Genomic DNA, 18,033 nt, shown 5'->3' with positions numbered 1-18,033 from the left:
CATGTGATGAGAAATAGGGAGGGACAATTAACCTGAAAAGTAAGAGGATGAAGACCAGTTGTAAGTTCAACTCATTGAAAAGGAATAAAGGGAGACCTAAACCAGAAGGGAATTTAGGTACCCACTTTTTTGCCTTTTGCTTCTCCCTCATGTTTCTTCTGTCATGATGTCCAACCAGTCAAACTCCCTCTTTTCACTGTAAGTGCCCCAGTGCCTGTCTTTGTAGCCAAATTTTCACAAATCAAATCAAGTCAGCAAGCAAGGAGGAATGGTTTTCCTTCATGCTGCCAGTTAGCAAAGCAGATGCATAAGTGGCCAGTTCACTACACTATAAAGCTGACACCTGCACATTCAGTGGAAAAATTGTTCTGGTGGACCAGCTCAGCTAGTGGAGAGAACAAAGTGAACTTTGATATTCTTGTGTGCCGGAAAAGCTCTTCTGACTTTTAACACCTTAGCTGCTCGGGAAGATGCTTTTCAGCACTCCTGGGACAGTTTGGTAATGTATACCTTTATACCATTTAGTTGAGGCACCCAAAGAAATTCTCCTTTGGCCCACTATTGTGCATCAGCCACATTTTGAGGTACCCTCAGCTAACCTTCATCGAGACAAGTTCCTCTTAGTCCCTGTGGTAAAACTTATTGCTCCATCCTGAACCAGATCTTCTGATTGAAGTGCTAGAACCTCTCTTCCTTAGCAGAATTGTCCATGCTCATAGGCACTTTAATCAGTTTTTCCCACTTCACTGGCTCCAGACTCTGGAATAGGCTGTGATTGTTGTCCTCCACAGCCTAATTCAGAAACCATATACAGTAGACCCCTAGGGAGAGGACTTGGATCAGATTTCATATTCAAGACTTGTTCTACTGCCTTAGCCTCATTGTAAGGTATTGAGGAATTGCAAAACCTCTTATATTTTGTCTGGTTCTCAGAGGGCTCTGGATTCCTCTCATTCTTGTTGTTCTTGAGTTAATGGCAAAAGCTCGGAACCCGTCAGTTTTTCTGAAAAGATGGTAAGGTGGGACTTCAAGAATCTGTTCATGGGGAACTGGAAGATACTTTTGTGCCCTCTGCAAGCTGTTACACTATCTATGAGAACCTGACTTCTTAAGCCATTGTGAATGGGTGTCTTAATGGACAAAAAAAAGGTGTGCAAGAACTACCTTCCTTTCTGGCCTCATAAAGTGATCAAGTGGACATACAGTTCATCCAAAGCTGAGAAAGTTGTCCATTCTAGTCAAGCATGGGGCTTTGGCCTGCCCCTAGCCATGTGAAGAACTTTTAGGTCTTTGGAACACTGCCCATAAGTCCTTGAACACCTCTTTAGGAGGAAAAGCAGCTCTCCTAAGGTACTTGGATTGGTGGCATAAGGCTGGAAATTGAATAGGTGAGTGACTGGCTTTCTCTCTCTCTCCTCCTTCCTCTTGAAATCCAGCAGTCAGGCCAAGTATATGATCAGTGGGCCATGATGCAGGTAGACTTCATAATTGGGCATCTTAGAGCTTTAGCTCCTCAGGTCCGATTCCCTCTGCTCTCCCGTTTGAAGGGCCGGGGTGTGTGCTACATATATGAACCCATCGAAGTAAGAGAGACCCAGAATTCAGTCACTTTCTGCCTCGTTACCCAATCCATAGGGCAACACTTGGTTCTTCAGTATCTGAAAGTGAAAAAGTTTAGGCAAATCTCAATCTGGTTAAGGGTCCTATCAATCTAACATTCCTACGTCAGATGGTATAGGTGGTTACGTATGTCTCCTTTTTACTGTGACTGGGAACTTGATATTAGAGGGTGGAGATTCAACATACTAGTTAGCTGACCCTCTTAGGAACGAGACTGTCATAATTCTATCTCAACCACCCTCACATAGTCCCTTATGCCAAAGGAAAAGTGCTAGCTCCATTTAAACCTTGTTACCAAGTTTCGACAATCGATTCCAGAAGTGAGATACTCATCTGGGAGAAAAATGTAAAGGGGCCTCCTCTTTTAAGATTCACTATATCTGTTAACTAACACAAAGGATGTGATATTTTGAGTAAAATGGGTTTATATGTATGAAAAAGAAAAAAATTTCAGCAGAGGAAAGGAAATTCATATGAGCAATTCAATATATATTTAGCAATATCACACAAATGAAACTTGTCTTTACACATAATGTATGAACTGGAAACCTGCATTATTGAAACTGTCATAAACCATTGTATGAGACACTATTTCAATTGTGGAAGATTTAAAGAACATTTTACAAGATTTAAAGGATCAGATTACTGCAGGTAATGCAGAGAATCTTTGTTCATTAAACAGGCTAAGAAGGTGCCAGTGCATAATGTCTCAAGTTTCTTTACAATTTAATAAATCACAATGGTGCTATATCACCATCCATAGGAGATAGCAAAACTATATCCAATAAATCACTCAAGTCAAAAAGCTCAAAGTAGCTTGCAAGCTCATTGTTTAGGACCCAGTATGCTGCTTTTTTTTCAACTGCAAAGATGTGAAAACATTGAGTATCAGTGACAATGGTCAATAAAAAATATTCTTGTTACGTAAGACTTAAATCAACTTAAGAGTCAATGAACATTTTTCTGCCAGTATAAATGAAAAAAAGCTTGTGGCATATAAATTACTGATTGGTCAGTTTCACCAACAGTGGAAGACAATACTTTTTGTGCATTAAAACAAAATACTGAACTTGTAAATATTACCATGATCAGTTGAGTTAAAAGTAAAAACAAAAAATTTTTATTCAAAACTTCTTTGTACTCTGCATATAGCATGCTTAACACAGCACAAACAATTTGTTAAGCATGTAACTTAAAAAATAATTTCACATTTAAAGTATAAAACAAAGTTTCACTGATATTTTAGTTTCCGTATCTCCAATCAAACTCATCAAAACTTTTTTATTTTGTATCTTAGCATACAAAAGGAAAAGTATACTTATTTAGCTTTAAAGAAAGCCATGACCTGAGAGCAATTTGGCTCAGTAACCCTTGAATATTCCAAGTCATTCAAGTATAAAAACATTATTGCACTTGCAACTGATTTGCCAAATCCTAAGGACACTTCCCAGTGTGCACTGATGCTTTCTCATCCCTGAAATATTCACAAGATTTTATCAATAAATATGAACATACAAAAATTTGGACCTACTATACTATACTTTTTGATATGAAAATACAATATATATTCAACACTTTCCAAACTCCATCTAAAAACAACATATATATATATATATCTTGTTTACACAAACTGACAATGGTATAAGTTGAACATTGTCCACTAAATGCCAACTGCTGCAACTCATTCACTTAAAACTGTTCGGGTTCTAGATTCTAAAACCCATGAAATCAGTTAATTATTTACAAAAATGTAAGTTTAGGTGCCTTAACGTAATGCCATCCAAAATACTAGAAGGCTTAAAAATCAATGTAAAAAGCATTTTTTCACTCACATAAACTGTAAAAAAGGAGCTGGTTTCTTCTCTAAAGCTTTATCACATTTCTTGGCATATTTTGATACACCAGTAGTCTACTTAACTTTTTTGATAATTCAGTGTTTAATACTGATGAAGCAAACCTTCTTGAATATATGCAAACATATTTTCAAGTGTTGTTTACACTAAAAATACAATGGCACTAAAACTTTTCAGACTTCAGTGCCATCTGGTCCTTCATCTTGGAAGACTCTACCACTTTCACCAACAACAACAGATGATTTCTTAGAATCTCCATTTGATGACACTGATAACCGCTTACCACTTGGCTTTGGTGGTGGCTTAGGTGGTACTTTTTTCCCAGAGGACACCACAACAGCTGGACCAGGGGTTCCATGGTTCACATCACTTATGTTTGCATCAGATTTATTACTCAAGTTGTTATTGTGCAGTGAACCATTCATAGAAGACTCATCTCTTGAATTTGCTGGCAATTTTGAAGGTGCACCACCTTTGCTGTTAACTTGTGAGTGCTTGGCAACTGATTTATATGCTGGAGAGGCAGCATGTACAGTACTAGCACTGGACGGCGTGGGGGAACATTGGGCTAGGTGGATCTGAGAAGGGTCATGATATGGAAGACTTAAACTCCCACTATTATCTAACAAATTTGGTGTAGAGCGAGGTAATGTAGAACTATGATTTCGTGACTGGAAGTGACTTGAATTTTCACTTGAACTTACAGGAGTATAGTATGGTGGAAGAGGTGGAGAGTTTGGAGACTGTGGAGTATGAGGAGTGAATGGTTCGGCTGCATGTAAGGTTGGGCGGGTGAGATCTGTGCGGGATGTACCATCTGCAGTGGTCCGTGGTCCAAGCGTATCATAGACTGGATCAAAAAGTACTTTGCCATCATCTTGTGGTCTAACAAGAGATTCTTGTTCAACAGTTGTCTGGCCAGCCCATGATGGTGAACGATGTCTCCGTGGCAGAGTCACATATCCTGGTCGTGGTTGTATCTGTGGAGCTACATATGCCACAGGGTACTGAGAATATTCAGCTGGGTGAACATAACTATACCGCCACTCACCAGGGGTAGTGAACTGCGGGGCTACTAAGGAATGGTAAGATAACTGAGTTGGGGACACAGCACGGGGACGAGTCATATCTAAAAGATCAGGATAATGGCCCATGTAATCAGCAATTATGCTATGAGAAGGAGTTGCTGTACTTTCAAGAGGAAGTGTAGTATCCTGGGAAGGAAGATCATCATCAACTTCCTCTTCCAGGGTGGGAAGATGTTTCTGACGTGGTAATGGTCCTACATCTGGATAGTCTACATCATCATAACTTGTGTGTGCCCCTGCTTCGGAATTTATTGTCGGCATTTCCACTTCAGTCTGCGGTAATTTACTGTAATTGCGGGGTGGTTTTTCAACAGGATTGACAATCATAACATTCTGATGTTCAATGAGACTTCCACTTGCACTCCCATTCACTTTGGTATGTGATTTGTGTTCTCTATGCTTCCTTTTCTTTAAGCAACAACATATTAAAGTTATAATAACAATTAGTACAATGACCCCTCCTGTGGCTATTGCAATGATGATATACAAATCTAATGTTGACTTTGGGGAAATGGCTCCAGTTGTGGTTGGTGCTGCTGCAATTAGAGAAACATTTTGTTCAACTAATCCTGCTAAGTTGTCTGCAACACATGTATAAAAGGTTAAATCATGCTCAGCTACATTTGTTATGGTCAGCTGAGACCATCGTTCACCTCCTTCTACCACTTCATTCAAAACATATCTTTGCTCAGGTTGAGAATAAGGTATGACTGACATGTTTGTAAGGACTCGTCCATTTAAAACCCATTTAATGTTTGGTAAAGGATCGCCTATTGCTCGACAGGTTAAAGAGGCATTCTGGCTAGGAACAACAGGGACCTCTGTTTGTGCTAGTACCAGTTCTGGTCGACAGGCTAGCTCATTTTCTGCAATGCTTTCCAACTTTCGTCCTGAAACTCTCTCTGGGGAATGGCATGTCACATGTTCCTGTAAAATATATACAGTATATGGTATACCTTATATAAAAGAAAAATGCACATATTTATATTTCTTCTGTCCAAGTTTTACATAATGCTTTACATATCCTTGATATAATCTAATACGTAATGAAAAAATCTGATAATTTATCTATCCAATCTGATTTAGAGAACTGATATATTGTAGTTGGATATATTAACCATTTTAACATAATACTGTACAATAAGAAAGGAAGAATTTTGAGATTTCACATAATGATGGCTTTAATCATTCCTTTCATTCATCGAGTTTGCAACTAAAATTAAGGAGGCTGTTATATATGCCCTTATGATGGATACCAACTGTATGATGTTGCCATTAAAAACAATATTTCAGGGCACTTAAAAATTCACAAAGCATTAAATCTTTCAAGGCATTTCAACATATATAAATGTGCATAACTCACCTGCAAGAGAGACTTCTGCTTAACCCAACGGACAAGATTTTTTAAATGACAGTCACATTCCCACGGGTTGTCATGTAACTCAAGCTCTAAAAGTTCAGTGTTGTTAATGAATAGATCAGGCTGGACTAGCTTCAAAAGATTACCAGACAACCTGTATCGAATATAAAGTTAAATTTCAGTCACTAAAACAAGAAAAGATAATTTGAAAATACTTCATTCCTGTATAGGTCATCTGGTCAAGTTCACAGATAAAAAAATTTTTCTAAAATTTTCTTAATACTATACTTGGGGCCCTTGATATTTAGTCAGTTTCCACATAAATGATTTGCTCTGTATAAGAAAGGCAAATATGACATATTAAAAAGATAATTTACAATTTTCCTAGATATACATACCTAAGTCTATATGGGTCTCTCTATGTGGTAGAGGTGGGATTTAGAGCATACAGACTCTGCTTGTAAATCTAGGAAAATGCAAATTATCTTAAAATTTGCTATTTGATGCAAACTTTCCTCTGGAGGAACTGCCCCAAAATCATGGCTGTTGATGTGCCACCTTGAGATGTCTGCTTCCCAGTCATGTAAGTGGAAGAAATGAACTTTACTATCCTCCTCCCTGTCCCAACATAGGTGATGGTCAGGAAGGCAGGACCCCAAGCCAGAGTGTGGCTAGTGCCTCACTATGGAAAAATATCAGAGGGTAGCATAGTATTACTAAATAACCTAAACAATAGCCCCTCCCCCACTTTTTTAAGGAGGAGAAGCAGCAGTCACATTTACCAACTAATTGGTCATAGTTAGTTAGCTCTGTCAACCCTTTTGCTGCGTGCCTGTTGTCGCCACTGGTGTCGAGATCAGTGCCCTGCTAATCACATAGCTGACCAATTTTCTCCCTTTTATAAGTGTACTTCAATTCTTTGTTATTTTCATTAATGTTACAATAGTACGTTATACTATTACGTTACTATAATGTTTTACTATAGTAGAGTGATAAAATATGCAAATATGGATAATTACTCAAATACTGCATTATTTAGCTCTTATCTGTGATTCATTTCAGTGTGATACCTCTAAAAGCATTCAGTCAAGTAACATCATTTATGTTATTTGGTTTGAAAACCTTGAATATGCTCTTGGCCAAAAATTTCATCTGGAAAAACCTCATAAAAAATCTCCAGTAAAAATTTCAGAGCATCAATTTTTACAACCTGAATCTTTAATGGTCTTCCATTCGCAAATTTTATCATGTTTTGTTTATTCACACCACCTCTGGTGCTTAACATATCTGCTTCCTCCTTTGTCATTTTCTCTAATTCATGATCCTCTCTGAAAAAGCCTGAAGTCAAAAAATTATCTAGGGTAAGTTTGTCTATAACTATGATATAATAAAATAATAAACCACCATATTCACTACTGTCACTATCAGAACTATCTGAGAGTTCAGGTCTACTACTATCACTGTAATTTCCAAATAAAGCTTCTGTACTAATCATCAAGAGAAACCTCCTCTCTTCATGGAATTTTGATGGTTACTGAAGGTCTAACCATTGTCCTGAGATTATCCTGTAAGTTGGAAATCAAATGTTGCCATTTTTTTGCTAGAATACAGACAAATGCTCCTTACAATGATGAAGGAAATGTGTTACCTATCGTATAAGCTACGTAACTAGAACCAAAAGCATCATGACTGAGGAAATCAGTCCCACATCGTGGATGAGACCTTTTTATAAAGAGGAGATCAGTCCCGCGCAGCGAAATGGTTAAGTATCTCGACTGTATCTGGCCTGGCCGGCTTGAGTAAATACAGCACATGTTGTAGGGGAAGCAACCAATCACTCATAAAGTCTCAAACTGCTTTCACCACATGAGATGCTGTGGTAATTAAACAGTGTACAGCTACCATTTATCCTATGGAAAATGCATATAAGGACTTGAGGGTGACATCCAATTGGCAGACAGAGGTAAATGTTGTCTGGCAGTGCCACACACCTGTCCTCAGTGCCAATGGTTTCAAAAATTCCTTCTCAACACAGAGCAATGCTCCCATCTTTGTGAGCTTTCATCCATGGTATTTGGTCTACATCTGCTCTTGATGACTCATACACCAGTTTGATTACTTCACAAAGACTACATGAACTTTAAGAAGAGACAACACCAACCTAGTCTGAGAGGCTGTGTGCCTCACAAGTAGTGTTTGCACAACCTGTACCAGACACAAGAGCAAAAAAATTTTCATATATGGAAGATAATAGCAAGTCCCACCCCTCCAAGTATTTTACATTGTATGAGACCATGCAATTCATCTTCTCTCTTCCCCAATACCAATGCAAAGAAGAAGAAAAAAAAAAAAAGTCTTCAACATAATGTCTGGGTCTGGTACTCTTCTCAGGGGGCTAAAATGGTGGTCAAGAGAGGCTTTTTAGGTTTAAAGTTATGTCCCATTCTGGAGGTCATAGCTCTCAGAAGGCAAGGCAGCTTGAAACTCCTTAAAAGCATGGAAATCTCTGCCAAAGCCAAGACATTTGCATCCTTTAAGGCCCATTTCATACTGGATAACCAAAGGTGGCTGCCCCAGTTGCCTCAGTGTGAAAGTCTTGGCAACTGCAGGAAACTGGAGTCTTCCACAGACTGGATTTGTAAATGACTGTCAGTAGAGAGTATGGCATCATACAAAGCTCCAGAGGAATGGAATGGAATATAAAAAAATTTAGATCCAGCACTGGGACCTATGGAGTCATTAAGTGCTGAAAAGGAAAGTGAGAGTAAAATGGTTTTGAAGGTGTAACAAGAGGAAAACCTTGCAGTTGCATTATGAAACAATTGTTAGATGAATGCTTAGACAAGATGTGTTGCAAAAAGATGCACTACATGACAAATTTTGATATCAATGGAATAGTTATTATTAATATTATCATTATTAAGCAAGGGACAACAAAGCAAAATGCTATGAGCCCAAGGGAAAAGGGAAAGCAGTCCAGCAAGAAAAAGCAACAAAATAAGTTGCAATACAATAAATTAACATAAATAACAATATTAACTAAGACTAATAAAGTTGTGGACAGACAGATAAGAGATGCCATCGCATTTCAATCAGGAGCATAGAAACCATGCCAAACTTAACAGTTTCGTTTTTATCGGCCAGGGGTCTGTCTTCAAACTTGGGAATGTTCATTTTGATTTCATGCCAAGTCTTCCTCTTTCCTATTTTGTTTCCATATTCTTTGCAACATATATTCCAAATTACTGTCCTCTTTTCAATTTCATGAATGAAACCTGTGTTCACCTTCTCCTCCACCATCTTCCAAATGCCTGCCATCTAATGATAGCAGCCTTGATCTCTCATAGGCATGGGTATCAATGACAGGTGGTGGCAACCGTTAGCACCATACAAAAGCTTCACGATGGGTGGCATAAACCATGAGTGCCAGCCAATGGTTACAGAGCAAGCAACCATCCGAGTGCAGCTGCCAGCCCAGCAACTGCAGTTGCCCTCATAAGAAAGATTCAACTAAAAACTATGGGAGGCAACTGGTGGCTGCCACCAAAGTGAAAAACTTGTGACAGAGAACAAAAGGAATTTGTCTCACCAAAGGTGAACGAACTCTATCTGCTGAATAAAGGCTCTGATCCGAAACATGCCCCTTGCATGATACCAGTCAGAGAAGGTGGACCTCTTTCTCTTGTAAATACCTGCTGTAGACATTCAGACGGAGCCGGACACCACCTCTGCAACTCTCCAAGAAGAGCCTCTTTCTGGCAGATAGTCTCCATCCATGAAGCACAAATCCTGCATGGACAGGTGATGATGGAGCAGGTGTGGTTGTCATACCAACATGGGTCACGGGGACAATTGTCTCGGCCTCTCCAACATTAGCAAGAGCAGGTCGGGGTACCATTTGGTTTCCATCACTTTAGGACAACCAGAGTCACCTTGAGCCAGGAGTGACCAACAATTGGTTAATCATTCTTCAGATTAGTCAGCACAGAGGGAAGGCTTATGTGTCAATATCACACAGCAAAACACCAGAATGATAATACTAAACTAAGAGCACTGTATTCTTCTTTCTGTCTGTCTCAATGATATGCATGTAAATGAAATTGATTGAACTGGCCACACACAAAAATGCAACGCCACAAAGGTAGAGCGATTGTTCTTCAGTGCTTGTTGACGTATTGACACCAGGGTTGTGCTGTCACTCATCAGCATTACTGACTGTCCAATTAAATCTCAAAAGACTTGTTATATGAGTAAGGGAGCCCCATTATGATTATGCTGATTTGCAGGTGAAAGTCCTGGTTTCACACATCCCAGACAAACAAACCATTAAGGTGCCTGCCCCCCCACTGCCTACAATGTGTCAAGAACAGAAGTATCTCTGTCAGGGTGGTGTCCCTAAGAACCCTACTAGGAGGTTCTTGTAATCCAACTACCATACAAGGCCCTTCACCTCCTCTGTCAAAAGAAACCAGAGCATTGGGTGATCAACTGTGTAAGACCAAACTTGTTTTAGACACACTAGTTCAAATGCATGTGAAAGCAACCATGTGGCACTAGTTTTTACACTTGTCTTCGCCTAACACCTTGTTCCTAATGTGCCAAGAATTGACCAGATCTCTCCCATGTCAACTAGCATACCAAGGTATTTTGTCTGCTGCTTGTCAATCACATCAAACTTCTCCCAGTTAATCATAAATCATAATAAACAGGTAGAAGGTGATCCCTGTCCAATAGTAACTTATGTTCTGAGGCAGCCATGACTAGTTAGTTATCGAGGTGCTGGAACTAGCAGATCCCTAATATATAAGCCCATAATGACACTTTGTAAATAATCATGAACACTTGGGGGGGGGGGGGAATTGCTAGACTGAAGAACAACACTGAACTGGTAAACTATTCTGTTGTGTCTGGATGAATGGCCACTTGAAAGTATCCTTCAGATGTAGTGACAGTATGAAATCTCCCAATCTTATGAATGTCAACATAGAATATGGGGTTTTTATCCTGAGTGATGTCTGAAGTATGAATCCCTTTAGTGACTGGCATAGCCTCCTGTCACGTTCTTCACTGGAAAAATACAAATTTAAAAGCCCAGAGAGCAGCTGTCTCCAACTTCCTTGGCACATTTCTTCAATTCCCACGCTTCCATCTCCAGACAAAAGATTAACAGGCCTGGAAATAAGACTGGAATAGTATCAGCCTGTGAGATAATGGTCGGTGGCATTCTTTGAAGAATAGCCTGTATCTGCCCCAAAGGACCTGGACTACCCAAGGATCCACTGCTTGTTGCTGCCATATTGCCCAATAGGAGAGGCATGAATCCGGACCCCTTTTGGAGGAAGACTGCTGGGACCTTACCTGGCTTTACCAAAACCCAGAAGTGATGGCACAGTCAACTGCACAGTGCATAAAGGAATCCTGAACATCAGACTTTCTCTTCTCCACCACTTCCTCCACCTTATTCTTCAAAAAGAGTAAGAAGGTACTCTTGACCAAATAATTCTGTAGAGCAAGAGTGCTCTTGTTTGGCACTTATTAGGCAAAAACCTTCCTGTACTATCACACTTCAAAACTAGATGGTCCAAGTTTAGAAATAGTCTAACGATGAAAAGGCTTTGAGCAAAAACATGGTTACATGCTCTCTCTCTCTCTCTCTCTCTCTCTCTCTCTCTCTCTCTCTCTCTCTCTCTCTCTCTCTCTCTCTCTCTCTCTCTCTCTCTCTCTCTCTCTCTGTGTGTGTGTGTGTGTGTGTGTGTGTGTGTGTGTGTGCGTGCCTGCAGATGCTCCAGTCTGAAGTTGTTCACCAGCTTGCAGACTTTACTGGTCCACCTTACAAAAGGCAGGTCTCAGCTACCTCTGTAGGTAGTAATAATTCTTTTTCTGTCAGCAGAGGATGTAGACACAGAGTTTAAAAAGTGGAAACCAAGACTGAAACATCAGAACACTCACCTTGGTTTCCCATTTGCTCTCTAGTCCATGCGCTCTGTACTGGGTACAGGTAGAGGGATATAGGTTGGAACCAGTATGGAAACGAGAAGAGAAAATATCAGCAGTGAATTACCCTCTTCACTTGCCATCTTCTCAGACATGAAACATGCACACTCACACTATCCATTCCATCCCAGAGATCTGTGATGATCATCCTTATGAAAAGTAGAATTTTCAGGCACAGTCATTCCCAACATGACTACTGCAAAAACCGTGGGCAGGAAAACCCAATCAGAAGCCATTTGAGCATAAAAGCACAGCTTTACCAATACCTATGATGATAATTCAAGTAAGAAGTCTCAAAGCAGTGCTAATCTCAGAGAAATTGACATCAAAGATACTATGTGCATGGCTGGTTACTCATAACCCGTCACAAAGGAGACTACTCATTTTGAAACACTGTTTCCAAGCTTCAACGAGTCCAGGCTGTGCTGAGATATCATTATATAGACTAGGGTCTGTATCCTGATTTTTCTTAATTCAGGGAGTTTCTGTAAAGAACTCACAAACTCATACCATTTCTTCATGATCAATACCTGTGTGAATGAATGGTAACATTCAAGAGTTCCCAAGTCCTTGAAAGTTGTCTGCTTTTGGTTAACGGACTTGCAGCATTAGGACTTCCAAATTTCCATTACTGACATAATGCTCAGTATTCCCATAACAGCAAAATAAAATATTAAATATTTACCCATACTAACCAGAGAAAGTTCAAAATTCTTTGACTGAACTTGACCCAACAACCTTGGTTCATGGCAAAAATATATGACTTCACAATGAAAAATCAAGTTTTTTTTTACTTGAAACAAGGATAGTTTTAAATGAATGTACTGTACCTGTAATAACAAATCAGAACAAGCCAACCCCATAGTGGGATTTTGGCATTCTTCAAACCAAAGAGAGCCCCACACACAATTTTATTTCTCCAAACTGGTCACATTCACTTAACCCATGGATACTTAATTCATAGTTCACATGTACCAAGCCCTGTAGGTGGAGTGAATGCAAGTCAGCCACATATGAATGTCCAAACTTCAACCAACAGCAAATGTCCAATTTTGGCGATACAGTACAATTTTGGCAATACAATACAGTAAATCAATTAAGGAAATTTCTTCAAAATCTGTTTAAATTTTGGTTGTGTCTGATTACTACTTTTTCTGTATATCAAACTGAAAATTTGTTATGCAGTAAAGAGCCTCTCATCCAGAATCACTATGACCATGAGTATTCTGGATAACTGAGTTTTCTGGGTAACTGACCCTAGGCATAAAGCATAGCCTAGGTTAATTCAGTCAGCCTTGCCAAAGTTACAATAATGAATAGATTTAAAACTATAAATAATGATCACATATACTAAAAATATACCAAATGTTAAAAACAATGAAAATATTTAAGGGAATATTAATATTAGTAAAGGAACCTAAATATGAAATTCACAAGATATCTGATAAATTACTGAGCTGGGTATCATAACAGTAGCCTTTGGACTCAAGTATGTCTTAAATGTAGGCAAGGTCAATTTACTGAATTCATATAAAAACATTCCATAAGTAAAATTTGCCCATTAACATACAGTAATAATTAGTAAATGAAAAGCTAAATATTTTACACTACTCATTCCTGAGTCTCTAGCATCAGCTAAAGTAAACTATGCACAGCTTAGGTTAGTCTTCAATGCTAATTTATGGGAGACTGTAAATACAGTATGAAAACATATAATGGATGATTAAGTAAACTGAAAGTAAACTTTCATATGAATAGGGTTGTGATCATTAAAAAGAGCTGTATTAAACTGATGTTTCTTGAATGTAGCCAAAAACAAAAGCACCTGCACTTGTAAAGAGAATGAGTTATTATTATTCAGACTATGATAGTGGTACTTTGAAGCTTGGCAAACTATCTATATGTACAGTTATGTGGTAGTATGGATGTTTTATGTAAATCAGTTGATTGCAAATAATTCCTGTAGTGGCCACTAGAGGCTTGGTAACAAATGGATAACTGACGTTTCTGGATAGATGGTCCCCAGATAAGAAGCTCTGCATTGTATTAAAAACAAGCCCTTTGAGCAAGCCCAATGAGAGTTTGATATTTCAACTCACTGGTTTGATTAAACTACCTATTAATCATGGATGTAATGTTCTCCAAAAAAAGATGTTAAAAATCATGGAGAGTCAAACAACAAGTAGTTATTACTATAGTACTCATTCAACTAAGGTCTCTGTTAGGGGATATCACATAGGCAAAAGAGCTGCTTGATATGCATAATCTTCTGACCTTGTTTGAGTCTCTGCACATCAACCTATTTAAGACTACACAGTATAAGTCTAGGTTCATAAAAAAAATTTTCAAAATCACTTTTCTGCTGCCTGTCAATTAAACTGTTCAACAAAAGTTACAATGCTTCACATGCTAAAGTGCTAATTAAGGCAGCACTAAAACCAAACTGAATAACTCTGTGTTCGGACACAAAATTATCTAAAGCCCTAACAGAACTTTATGTACCCTACATGCATACAAGCTATCTTTAAGCAAACTTCTAGATTCAAAGTACAGTATCACTGAAAGTGTGGAAAATCATATCGGCATTTTTGGAGAGCTCTGCATATCGTATTTTTGCTTTAGAGTGTTAGAAATTTGTCCCTTGTCTTCATCCACTCATTTTTTCTGCATAATCCAGTGATACTTACAAACCTACTACTATTCTGATCAGACTAAAGGTTTCTCATCCCCTCCAATCACATATCCAAACCATTACAATTTTTTTTTTTTTTAGCACTTTCACACTGTATCTATGCAGCTTTCTCAGTGTGGTAGTATGATAAAACTGCACTCAAGCCAAGAATCTTGGCATTCTGTAGACATAACTTTTCAAAATCTCCTCCATTTCCTTTGTCAGTGACCCATGTCCACTGCATAAAATAGTACAGGCCTTACACCAAAATCTGGGAACCTCTTTCCCTTTCACTGTGGCTGCTGTATTTTTTTATCTTTTATTACTGCCTTCTTGGTAACAGTTTCACAGTTCAATATCCTGTCCTTCCACCACAGCATGGTGCTCCTCCTCTTCCCAACTGGCTCATCTCATATATTTTGAGCATGGAAATCTTACTGTGTGTTATATATTGCAATCCTTATCATCTTCCTCTGATTCTGCTGTAAACACTAGTTCATCTGCACAGAGCTTCCAGGGGGCACCAATTTCACCACTCCCCTGTAGCTTTGTACATTATTATCATACACAGAAAAGAGCCAAGAGCTGATACAAGATGGACACCAAGATTTCTCTCAAATTCTTCTGATTAACCTACCACTGTTTTTACTCAAAATCTTTTGTTATGATGCAGTAACATCATTAACCCAACAAGTCTTTCCAATAACCTATGTTTTCATGTTAGAAGTCAAAACCCTTGCCAAGATCAACATATATGTGGTGAATCTTCTTTTACTGTAGTTGCCTCCCTATGAAGACTGCCTCTGGCAAGAAACAAAAATGACAATTGTCAATTTTAACTATTTTTCTCAGCCTTTCCTCCAGCACACTCTCTAATAGTGTCATAGCCTTCTAAATTTCTTATGTATTTATATAAAATTATATAAATATATGTATATACAGACGCTCCTCTACTTACGAACGAGTTACGTTCCGAAGGGCTGTTCGTAAGTTCAACTTTGTGTACGCAAAGTCAATACGTACAGTACTATTTATGTTTTTTCATACTAAAACCCAATACTAGTACTGTTACTTTATTTTATAGAGTATTTTATTACAGTGCTCCCCCAATTTTTTGTGGGGATAGGTTCCAGAACCCACTGGAAATGCAAAATCCCCTCTAAAAATGCTTAGAACTGCCAAATACCCTTTATCTCTTAAACTAAAATGCTTATAGCTGTCCATTTTAAAAGTTCACTGCCCAATTTAGTAGTTCAAACAAAAATATACCTTAAATTATCATGGTAAAACAATTTAATATCGATTCAAACAAAAACACACAAAGTCATCTTAGATTAATACCCTTTCACAACTGCTACTCTTATGTATGCCACGTAAAGTGCTTATAACAATAATTTACTAATTTTAAAATAATATTAATGTAAAAACAGCAAAATATCTATAAAATGTTTAATACAAATGAAATAAATCTTTAATACAAATTACATAAATCTGTCTTACAGAATGTTTGACAACTACTCAAGTTACCCCTGTATACACAAGTATAGCCGTTTTCTCAGAGTATTGTAGTCATCTCGTTTTCCTTATATATTGGTAAAAACAATTAAAATTATCACTAATGCACTTTTTTTTTTTCCTAGAGTAACACTGTTTATTCACTAATTACTGTATTTTTTCATAGTGTTCATGACATACAGATTTTTATGATCAAAATAATTTACAGTGTACTTACACTGTAGTAATGTTATCTATAAAATCTGCGAATTAGTGCAAGTTCCCCAACAGAAAAATGAATAATGTGCTCCACAAAAATCCACGACAAAATGAAGCACGAAAAAGTGAAGCATGAAAAAGTGGGGTAGAACTGTAATACAAATGATATATAAGACCTAACATTAAACAAATTATGATAGTACAGTAAATGCAAAGTACATGTACAATTTTCTTACCTTTGAAACTGGTGTCGTAGGCTTGTCGTGATGGATGATGAGAGGGGGAGGGTGGTGTGGAATTAATACAGGGGTGGGGAGTCATCAACATCATCTTTGTTTCTTTTTCTTTGGCAAGGATTTCTTCATCAGTTCCCTCCTCTTTTGGGAGGAAGCAGTCATTGGAGGTGGGGAGGGCTCTTGAGGTTAATGCACTAGTTTAAAGAACTTGTCTATGGAAGTTTATATTGTTTTTCTTTTCTTTTCATTGTATATGATATGATAACACTGGAAAGCATCACTGACTATTGTTGCTACTTTTGAGAATCTCTCAACATTGGGGTCATGATTCTCAAAAATAGTTAATGCTTTTTCTAGAAGAGAAAACCCCTCAGCCATGAATTTTGTTTCAAACTTCATTATGGGAAAAAGTTCTTCTTCTTCATGTTCTTCTGTTCTTCCAGTTCCATCAAATTGCCATTAATCAACTCCTCTGAATGACTGTCAAACAGCTCTTGAAAGGCCTCTTCCTTATGTCAGGGTTTATCTTTTCACTTATGTTAATGAGACTGTTAACGATTCCCTTTTCCTCCTCTTCTTGATTAAACCCTCTGCAGTCATTTACAAACTGTGGGCATAAGGCCTTCCATGTTGATCTCATTTACTTCATGCCATGCAGCATCAGTGTTCTTTACACAACTGTAAATGTTGTAACCCTTCCAGGAGTCACATACGGTCACATCTGCGTCATTTATCTCCTTGAACACTTGCCTATACGTACGGTGAGTGCAGTATTTTTTTAAATTTGCTAAGTGAATGAGTGAAGTTGTGTTAGGTGGTAAATAAACAACTTGAACATCCAGATGGAAATCTAATTGCGGTGGGTGACCAGGGACATTGTCTAAAATTAAGATAATCTTAAATGCAATATAGCTTGACTTCGGGGATAAAGTGATGGAAAAACCAGTCCTCAAATACAGCAAGAGTCACCCAGGCTTTCTTATTGGCCATCCAAATTACAGGTAGGGAACTTTTTGTGATATTTTTCAGTGCCATTGGATTTGCTGCCTGATACAAGAGGAGAGGTTTAAGCTTCAAGCTTCATGTCTCCCAAACAACTGCCACCCAGCAGTAACGTTAGCCTATCCTTTACCACCTTCTCTTCACGTCTGATGTACGTTCTGTCTGGCATTATTTTCCAGAAAAGGCCAGTCTCATCTATATTTAAAATTTGCTGAGGGGTATAACCTCCCTTATCTATGATTTCCTCGAGAGTCTCGGGAAATTTTTGGCTGCTGCTTTGTTGGCACTTGCTGCCTCACTGGTTACGGACGCATGATGCAAGTTGGCTGGTATTTTGAAGTGATGAAACCATCCATGACTTGCAGCAAATGATTCATCTTAAGCATTTTCGCCAGTATTAGCCTTCAAGTCATCGAAAAGGCTTTAGACTTCACCTGAATCATCATGAGGCTAATCAGTACAGACCTTTGTCTCTGGTGTTCCATCCAGATACCCA

At 38.3% G+C, this 18,033-nt stretch overlaps 1 protein-coding gene across 3 annotated transcripts in view; it reads right to left on the bottom strand.

Annotated features, from left to right (window-relative positions):
- Positions 1 to 2,096: 2,096 nt before the first annotated feature.
- Positions 2,097 to 18,033, bottom strand: part of LOC136847441 (uncharacterized) — a 761,967-nt gene continuing 746,030 nt past the window's right edge. For all 3 annotated transcript variants that reach the window (XM_067119137.1, XM_067119136.1, XM_067119138.1), the window contains 2 exons: positions 5,925 to 6,075; positions 2,097 to 5,488 (listed from right to left, as the gene is read on the bottom strand). In XM_067119137.1, coding sequence (XP_066975238.1) covers positions 3,647 to 5,488; positions 5,925 to 6,075 — 1,993 coding nt within the window. In that variant the 3' untranslated portion in view covers positions 2,097 to 3,646. The remainder of the gene's footprint in view (positions 5,489 to 5,924; positions 6,076 to 18,033) is intronic.

Source organism: Macrobrachium rosenbergii, chromosome 16 (genome assembly GCF_040412425.1).
Source record: "Macrobrachium rosenbergii isolate ZJJX-2024 chromosome 16, ASM4041242v1, whole genome shotgun sequence".
Taxonomy (NCBI): Eukaryota; Metazoa; Arthropoda; class Malacostraca; order Decapoda; family Palaemonidae; genus Macrobrachium; species Macrobrachium rosenbergii.
Note: the sequence above shows the minus strand (reverse complement) of the source record. Positions and strands in the feature narration are given on the sequence as shown.